Genomic DNA, 8721 nt, shown 5'->3' with positions numbered 1-8721 from the left:
GCTACTGTGCTGCTTGTTTCCCACTACAAGGGGTTTGGGCCCTGGCTCTCTCTTTCCTTTGGGACCCCAAGAGGAGCTGGAGTTTCTCACTATTGGTCCAAGGGTCTTGGGAGGTCAGAGATCATATGATGATCTGAAGGGACTTCTGGCAGCTGTTGCTCCGGCCCTCACCTGCTGGGCTGTGGCAGGCACAGGGGCACGCTGCCTCACAGGCGCCCATCCTCGTAGTACTCCAGCAAGTCCAGCCCGTCGCGCTTGCTTTTGCCAGCCCTGCGCAGCTCCACCGGCCGCTCCGGGGCCACCTGGGTTCTGAAGCTAGGCTGCTTGGGTTTGATGCCGTAATCTGTGGGTGCAGCAGAGGCTGGGATCAGCCACCTGGAGGGGTGAATGCGTGGAAAGGGAGTTCAGAGGGGCAAGGAGAGTACTGTACCATCCACCAGGCCAAAGTGCTTCTGCGGAAGCTCCAGGGGAGCAGAGAAATCCTCAGGAACTGAGTAGCTGTCCCTACAGAGGAAAATAAGAGCCAGGAAGGAGTGAGACAAGGTCCTACAACACTGATCCAAGCTGGCACAAGAGCTCCCATGTGCTGCATCTTCCACCCAGTCTGGCCAGCTCTTGAGGCCTGTTGCCGCAAGCCCTGGCCCACATCAGGGGCCCTGGGGCACCTGCAGGTACCGGGGCAGGCAGGAGGAGAAGGAGGGAAGTGCCATCACCTCTGGGGCACAGGCTGTGGGAGGGCAGCCCGCAGCAGCAGGGCGAGGAACAGCAGGCAGCACAGCATGGTGCACACTGACGGGTTCCACTGGTTCCACAGCAGTCACAGAGGAACCACCCTGGTTGCCCAGGACACCTGCTGGTTGGGGCAGGGACATGGCCCCTCCCCAGTGCTGCTGCTGTCCCTTCATACCTTGTCCCCTTCAGGTCCTGGGCTGCCTCTGCCTGGGCCCTGCCAGCTGCTGAGCCTTCATTGTGCTGGCACATGTCCCTCTATACATAGCTCCAGGGCTGCCCCTGTCCCCCAGCTTCTGCCTTCCTCTCAAACCCTCCAAAAGCAGACCCTTGCATCTCATCTCAGTACCACCCTGGCCCAGGAGCCCACACTTCAGCATCTTCCTCTGCTAAAAGACTTAGCAAAGGGAGATAGCTTGTTGGTCATGGCTTTTCTGCGGTGCTGTGACCATGTCGCAGGGCCTTGACAGCTGAGTTGGCAACACAGACCCCTCATCTTGGCAAAGTCCTGTGGTCCCCAACTGTTGTGGCCAATGGGGGATAGGTGTGTGGGACTACACATCCAGTGCTGGGTGCTGAGGCAAGAAGGCTGTGATCCCTGTAGCCTGAGAATCCTTCAGGGATGGTTCAGGTAGGAATGTTCCTGACACCTGTTTGGGGCACACTTCCCAGACAGCTGCCTGTGGGGCAGTCCAGTGCTACCAGGTGACTAACCCTTTGTCCTGGCCAAGGGAGCCTCCACAGAAGCTCACTGTGCAGACTGGTGCCTCAACTGTCCCCCTGTTATAAGAGCCACTCCTAGGCCCTTTATTAAACGTGGTACAGCAGATTTGCTGCATTAATCGCTTCTCCCTGCCTTTGGCGAAGCCCCCAGGGACTGGCTAGCAGCCATTCTGCAAACCCTTTTAACACACATTATGTGCTAGGAAAGCAGCCTGTGTACCCCAGGGGAACCCCAGGACTCTGGGGACTGAGGCAGGCACTGGGAATTACATAGGCTATAGTCAGCAGCTGAGCAACATGTGGGGCCCTGACTGACACAGGGCAAAGGGGACAGAATATCACAGGGTACACAACTGCAAAACTCGCTCTTTCTGACAGAGACCTGCTGGCAACCAGATACAAGAGATCCCATGCAAAGAGGCAAAGGCTCTTCAGCTCAGTTCTCTCCATTCAGTCAGTTTATTTGACAGACAAATCTGCTCCAAGCAGATGGGCCAGGCATGGCCAACACAAGCAGGTTGTAGGTCAACCTCAGTTGCCTTGACGTGAGACAGTGTTCTCCAAAAAACCACTGTGCTGCCTGGCTTTATTACAGCAGGCCTGTACAAAAGGAGAAAAATCAAGTGCTTCAAAAAAGAGGTTGCCCCATCACCATCACTGTAGTCACAGAATGGTCCAGAGAAATAGGTGGCCAGGGTCTCCCCACATTTAATGTCCATCATTCACGCCTAGATCTGTTAAAAATAAAATCACATACAATCCCCTCCCTGCTCTGCAGAACAGGAGCTTCTCATTTATGATTTAGCTGAAAATTAGACGTTATCAACATCCCTCCCCCAGTCTGCCTTCCCTCCTTAGGAACGTCCAGCCGTGATTTTAGTAGAGAGTAATTATCTTCTTATCAGCCCCAGTTATAGAAATAGATTTTCTGCCAAGCAGGCAAGTAATCCATCAGTGGCCCTGAAACAAGAGAACAGAGGGATCACACATGTAGAAAGGCAACAATTTAAAGCTGTGTGTTTGTGGGGTATATCCCCCACTCCTCATTATGATCCAAACAACCCCAAATCTCCATTTACACCACTCAGATGAACCCAAGATTAGAACAGTTACTTTTGCCAACATGTAAGGCAACACTGCAATGTGGTGCCAGAGATCAGAGCAGGACCAAGAGGGGCGTGAAACATGGTCAGCACAGCCACGGCGTGGGACACCAACCACTCCCTCAGAGCTGACATGCTCAAACTGCAGTGGGAAAGGGAGTCTACAATGAGCAAGGCAAAAACCCACATGCAGAGAGTCAGGAGAACACTGCTGTGACAGGGAAGGTAACTCAGCAAGAGTGAGCAGGTGCAAACATAGAAGCATCTGCTGTAGAGCAAAAATGCTTACACTGCACAGGGCTTAAATGCAGGCTCCAAAGCCTCTCTGAAATCACTAACTGGAGGAAGTGGCTCCTGAACTAGCCGGCTTTGTGACCTCCCCAAAGAAAGGGCAATCCCATGATGCCAGGCTGATGTAATGTCACATCACTGCCATGATCACTCCACAAAAGGATTAACATCATCAGGGGAAGAGTTGGGGGAAATGAAATGCTGGCCTATCATAAAGGGATCCTCTGGTGAAGAACTAGAACACAGACCTGGTTTGGCTCTTTGATTTACAGTTTCTGCCTGGTTCAATACTTCCAGGCACCCATTTACCCCTCGTGTCCACACTGCAGACTAGGGATCAAGGAAAAGACTTCAGAACAGGGCTGCAAATCTAGGCCCACGTGCACCAGCTGAGGTGCAGAAAGGAAACCCAGGAGAACAGACCTAGGTGGCAGATGCTGAGCTCTGCAGCCTCAGGGCACACAGAGGTTTACTACTGTCATCAAGCCAGGAATCAATTAATGTTTTCCTTCAGCATTTAAAAATTACTCAAGCATCAACACAGGGTGCTCTAGTGCTAACTGCTCTAGGGACTTCCCAATTCCTTCCCTGGATTGGAAACCAACTGACAAATGTTCCCAACAGCCCTAATTTTTCTTCACCAGACAGAAATGGGGATATAACAGTGGGACCCACTTACGTGTGATGAAGCCAACTCCAGGCACATAATCAGCCAACAAGCGCAGAAGGAGGAGGATCCTGCCCCTAGAAAAGGAGAGAGTATGAACAAGTCCAGCTGGACTTCTCCTGCCCCAGCTGTTGAACACACAAACAAACAGCAATGGCAGCTGTTACACAAGGGCTCAGATTACCCTGGTCAGAGGCACCCACGCATCTTCACATCTATTCACCCAGTGCCCTGATGCTATTTCAGTGAAAAGGGAAATATTCAGCAAAAGCCCAGCAAGGGCCCCTTACTCTGAGTATCGGTCATAGAAAGGAGATCTCAGCAGGTAGTACAGCAGTAGGATGGTTCGTCGCCTCAGCTCTGCCCGCTCTCGCCTGTTCAGGTCTTTCAGATCACTCAGCAAACTCAGACTGGAAGGAGAAGGGCAGAGAGCTAAGTCAGAGAAAAAGCAGCCAGCAGGGAAAAGAAAGCAGGTTTCTAAAGCCCTCCACTCTCAGCTCCATGCAGAGCAGCCTGCACCAGCTCAGAACAGAGAGCACTGTAAGTGCTGTAGATGCGTCAATCTCCAAGCTAAAGACCAGCCCCCATACCCTTTTCTCTCAGTAGGACCTGCCCAGGACTTGGGGAAAGTGTGATGCCCAGCCAAACCAAGCATCAAGAAAGACCCCTCAGACTGACCTTGAGATGTCCAGGACTGCTGAGAGGAGCCAGGGCTTCCATGATCTCTGGCCCCATACTCCTAAACTCAATACTAGGAACACACAGTCAAGGAATGAAAAGATGAGAGATTCCTAACAAGAGGCACGCAGAGAAGTGATCCCCTGTGTACCCACAAAGTTCTGCAAGAGCAGGTGAACACACTCTAAGGCAGGGCTGGGAGCCCCGGGGAAAAGGGCTGGGGGACGTACACCCACAGCTCCAGTGGCTGAGGCCAGCCCCCAGAGTGTAAGAAAGGGAAGAGTCCGGAGCCCCGTGGCCAAGCAGAGCAGCGCAGGGAGCAGAGTTGGGCAGGCACTGCCCTGCAGCCGGGCCGAGCCCGCAGCACCCTCTGCTGGCACCCGCGAGCCGTGGGAGCCCGCACCCAGAAGGGCAGGATACGGTGGAGCAGCGGGCGGGTAATGTAGATGGATTCCGCGATGGTTTCCTGGAGACCCAGAGGAGTGGGAGGCTGGTTCATCTCCTCCGCTCTTCGGCTCTGCGACTCCTCCCTCTGCTGGGGGGACCCCCAGTGCCGAGACTGCAGGGATGGGGCTGAAAGAAGCAAATCTGGTTACTACCACAAATAAAAGCTTTGTCCCAGCTGGGACCTACACATCACACGACTGCTAGTTCACTCCACCTGGCCCTGGAGCCCTCCACCCCCCTCCCTGGCCGGTTGGATGGGGAGAAGGATCAGAAAAAGGTAAACTCCTGCATTGGCATAGAACAGTTTAACAACTGAAATAAAATAAAGTAACAAAAATAATAACAATAATAACAGTAATGAAGAGGAAGATAAGGAAACCCAAGAAACACAAGCAATGTGCAACTGCTCACCATGCCCAGACTGATGGCCATCCCATTCCCAATCAGCAATCCAGCCAACTCTCCCCATTTATACAGTGGGTATGATGTTCTATGGTATGGAAGATCCCTTTGGTCAGCTCAGGTAACCCATCCTGACTATGTTCCCTCCCAGCTTCTTGTGCATCCCCTCACTAGCAGAACCCAGGAAAGTGAAGTCTTTGACTTAGAGTAACTGCTACTTCTCAACAACCTATAATATTAGTTATAATAATGTTATCAACATTATTCTCATACTAAACCTAAAACTCAGCACCGTACCGGTCACCAGGAAGAAAACTAACTCTATCCCCACCCAAACCAGGACACCTTCCTATCATGTTTCCCTGCTTTCTGCACTGTGAAGGTGTGAAGCAGGAAAGCTTGAAGAGGTACTTGTAAGATCTGTGCTCCTCAAAGCATAACCACGATGAAGAGCTGTCTCTGTTGCATGGCCCACTAGGGAAAACACAATTTAAGCGCTAGCCTTACAGAGTTATTGGTTGTGCTAGCTCTGGTTGCTTTGATACCCTACCCAACCACAGTGGGCCCAGTGAGCGGCAAGATATGTCGCAATACAAGGTTCTACCCTTTACTGCTTACACCCATGTCATCCATGAAGGTACAGAGCACGAACAGCTCAAGCTGAAAAACAGGCTCAGTTACTTACTGCTCTGTAGAGAGCGCACAACACGGCTGGAACGCCTGCCAACATAGGTCTGATCCTTCCCTGAGGAGTTGTCTTCCATGCCTGCAGAAGAAAACAGCCACAGGGGTCAGCCTTCAAAGCAATACGCTTCACACCTGAGCTGGCAGCACCCACGCCTACGCTGCCACAAAGAGCACACTGAAAAGCTGATTTAGTGCAAACTGGACCATTCTGCAGGGCCTAACAGTAGGCAGAGGGTGAAAAGGTAAATCTGCCTGACATTTTCCAGGTCTAGGGCCTCTTTCCTCATCATTAGACCAGGGCACATGCAGCCTGATTCATGGTTCAGCCAGAAATTCCCAGCTTAGTCTTCTCCATTCCCTCCTTCTTGAAGGACAACCCTGCCACTAAGTTAACTCATCCTCTGCAAAGGGTGGAAAGTTTAACACAGCTCAGCCTTGAGTACAGACACCTTATGGTTCCATGTGCTGCACAAGCCACTGCTCTGATGAGTAATTCTAGCAGGACAAGACATGTGGCTCAAACAGGCACCAAGCCAGTGATGACAACACCATGGGCTCACCTTGAGGGTGGAGAGGCTGTTGCTTCTCCCTGTTCAGTGGCACGATGGGAGGAGACATCTGGATGCCAGCTTTGTACCACAGCAGGAGCAGGAGACGAAGGATGGCTCTGTGAACAGACACGTGGAAGTCTTCAATAGCAGACTATGGAGTTGGGTTCCTGTTACACTGGAGAGATGGCTTCCACAGAAGATGGAAACACACAGGTCTCCTCAGAGCAACTGGCAAGGTGAGAGGTGTAAGTGCTCCCTTCTGTGGCACAGAATCCAGTACAACGTGGGGCTCCAAAATCCCCCAGCCTCAGGGACTGGCAGCTCAGTCCTGTGGGGGATTTTTTCCAGGGTACTATGGAGTGCCCTCCAGGTCCCCTTTCCGAGCGCACACTGCCCCTTCCCCTCTGCCCACAGAACTTACTTAGCCAGCTGGATGAGGACAATGATGGTCCACCGGCCCATCTCCCCCCACACCCTGGCTGTCCCCATCTCTGCAAAGACCTCCACGCATTCTAGCACACTCAGCCAGGTCAGCAGCTTCTGCTGGGGCAGCGACTGCAAAACACAGAGGGGAGGAGGGGGACAGGATGCAGGTTCTGCTCGGGAGTTAAAGAGGGCAGAAACACAGCCCAGTCTGGTGGGACCCTCAGAAATAAGCACCAGATAGCCTTGGAAGTCACAGCTCCAGAAACAAAAAGCAATGTTTTCACTGTGGCTGGAGCCTACACACAAGCACACTTTTGTACCTCCAAGCAGGGTCACTGAGACATAACATGGAGTTACTACTCCAAAACCAGGGAGAACATCACATCTGTGTTTATTTTGCCTCTGCCCCAACACTGACACAGCAGGATAACCTCCTGGGTTGTGGCACTGTACCTGAGCTTTTGCCACAGCAAAACTCTCCCCTCCTCATCATCCCAGAGCTGACACACAAGACAACCTCCTCTCTGGATAGAGCTAATAAGGGAGTGTGCTTGGAGTAGAGGGAAGGGGACCTAGAGCCCACAGCCACACCAGAATGAATGCCAGCTGAACACAGCATCGATCTAGAATTCAGGCATGAAATCCAAGACAGTGGGTGCTCTTCCAGTCTAGGTCTCTGCCCTCTACATGAGAACTTACTACTGCTGCCAGCCAAAGGGTTTGATCAACTGAAAAACATCAATAAAGACAATACAGCTGCAATTCTATTCAACTCTAACCAGGGAAGCAAGTCTTCTGCATTTCTATTTGTTACACGCCTGATGCTCCACTCAGGGAGCTGCCTACACCCAACCCACACACTGGGCAGGTTTGTAACAGAAAAGCCTTGTCTGGAAAAAAACAGCCTCTTCCCCGTTCCCCAAAGGGTTTAACAATGCTGGGAGCAGGCCTGGGGCTCATGCAAGAGAGACATAGTAGCAAGGCACTTACATTTGTTTTACTCAACACAATATGCAAAGGAAGACTCTGACACACGAAATCAGAGCTTCAGTGTTCCAGAGCCACTGCTGTGTAAACAGCAATGGTTTATTCATCAACACCTCTACCTAGCTCAAGTTCTGAGCTCCTCAAAAAAGCCTGTGGAGCTTCTGGTGCAAGTCAGGGCCTGATTTCTGTGGTCTAAGGAGTGCTCTGGCCACGCCTCCAAGCCAGGAGCTACGGGACAGGGCTGCTGTTTTACTTGCATTCAGAGGTTGCCTCTGGTTTCTCCATACCTGACCGCAAAGAGAGGCCACAGCAAAGACCTGTTAAGTTTCTACAGACACTCCCTGAAAGCTCCTGCACGGAGGAAAACATGTGTCCCAAATCCTCCTCCCACACGCTCCAGCCTTACCACTGGCAGGCTTTGCTGCAGGTCCTTTCGGAGAATCCAGTCGTTTAACAGCACCAGGAGGTTGGAGGCAGAGTACACTGGAAAAGGAAGAGAACAACGCAGAATGGATGCGCAGAAAGCAAGCTAAACCGGCCCAGCTACCTCCCTTCCCGAAAGGGGACGAGGTTAGGAGGGCAGCAAGATGTGCAGACTCCTCCCGGGAGCTGCCCGAGAACGCAGCCAGTCACGGACAAAAGCAGGGCCCGGGGAGCAAGACCCGCATGCATCCGGGCAAGGGCACAGCACCGTCCCCGACCCGCTGCCCACCTACCCAGCTCCGACAGCGCGTGCGAGTCCGAGAAGCGACCTGCGAAGGGAAAAGAGCGGCTACAGCGAGCGCCCGGAGCAGGGGGGAGCGCCCGCTCCCCGCTGCTCCCGGTGCCCGCATCCCCCGGCCCAGAGCCCGGCCGGAGGGACGAAGGCTCGCCCTGCTCCCCGCACCTGGCAGCAGGTAGGAGAGCCCCCGCACGGTGCCCTCCAGCTGGGCCGTGGCGGCCGGGTGCCGCCTCACGTACTCCTGGTAGCGCTGGCATAGCAGGCGCAGCCGCCACACCGGGCCGGCTCCGCGGGCATGGGCCGAGGCTG

The 8721-nt window shown here is 53.2% G+C and overlaps 2 protein-coding genes across 2 annotated transcripts in view; both read right to left on the bottom strand.

The window, feature by feature from the left end:
- Nucleotides 1-17: 17 nt before the first annotated feature.
- On the bottom strand, nucleotides 18-1787 carry C5H11orf94 (chromosome 5 C11orf94 homolog). Its single transcript, XM_015631785.2, has 3 exons — nucleotides 714-1787; nucleotides 431-504; nucleotides 18-343 (listed from the first exon to the last, which is right to left on the bottom strand). Exons 1-3 carry the CDS (start codon nucleotides 779-781, stop codon nucleotides 207-209), a joined length of 279 nt encoding a protein of 92 aa, XP_015487271.1. The 5' UTR covers nucleotides 782-1787; the 3' UTR covers nucleotides 18-206.
- A 101-nt stretch (nucleotides 1788-1888) lies between these two features.
- The window catches only part of PEX16 (peroxisomal biogenesis factor 16), a 21357-nt gene continuing 14524 nt past the window's right edge, over nucleotides 1889-8721 (bottom strand). Inside the window, exons 3-13 of the mRNA XM_015629672.1 lie at nucleotides 8578-8718; nucleotides 8408-8443; nucleotides 8098-8174; nucleotides 6700-6833; nucleotides 6288-6394; nucleotides 5726-5806; nucleotides 4612-4764; nucleotides 4192-4264; nucleotides 3804-3923; nucleotides 3526-3590; nucleotides 1889-2412 (exon numbers count right to left, since the gene is read on the bottom strand). Coding sequence (XP_015485158.1) covers nucleotides 2354-2412; nucleotides 3526-3590; nucleotides 3804-3923; nucleotides 4192-4264; nucleotides 4612-4764; nucleotides 5726-5806; nucleotides 6288-6394; nucleotides 6700-6833; nucleotides 8098-8174; nucleotides 8408-8443; nucleotides 8578-8718 — 1046 coding nt within the window. The 3' untranslated portion in view covers nucleotides 1889-2353. The remainder of the gene's footprint in view (nucleotides 2413-3525; nucleotides 3591-3803; nucleotides 3924-4191; nucleotides 4265-4611; nucleotides 4765-5725; nucleotides 5807-6287; nucleotides 6395-6699; nucleotides 6834-8097; nucleotides 8175-8407; nucleotides 8444-8577; nucleotides 8719-8721) is intronic.

The sequence above is a fragment of the Parus major genome, chromosome 5 (assembly GCF_001522545.3).
Source record: "Parus major isolate Abel chromosome 5, Parus_major1.1, whole genome shotgun sequence".
Taxonomy (NCBI): domain Eukaryota; kingdom Metazoa; phylum Chordata; class Aves; order Passeriformes; family Paridae; genus Parus; species Parus major.
This window is presented reverse-complemented; position numbering and strand designations above follow the sequence as displayed.

Excerpts from the sequence above, each read along its gene's own strand:
- C5H11orf94 (XM_015631785.2), bottom strand. The coding sequence starts at position 781 with ATGCTGTGCTGCCTGCTGTTCCTCGCCCTGCTGCTGCGGGCTGCCCTC. Across the intron at positions 505-713 it reads CCACAGCCTGTGCCCCAGAG|GGACAGCTACTCAGTTCCTG; the intron begins GTGATGGCACTT and ends TTTCCTCTGTAG. Across the intron at positions 344-430 it reads GCACTTTGGCCTGGTGGATG|ATTACGGCATCAAACCCAAG; the intron begins GTACAGTACTCT and ends CTGCACCCACAG.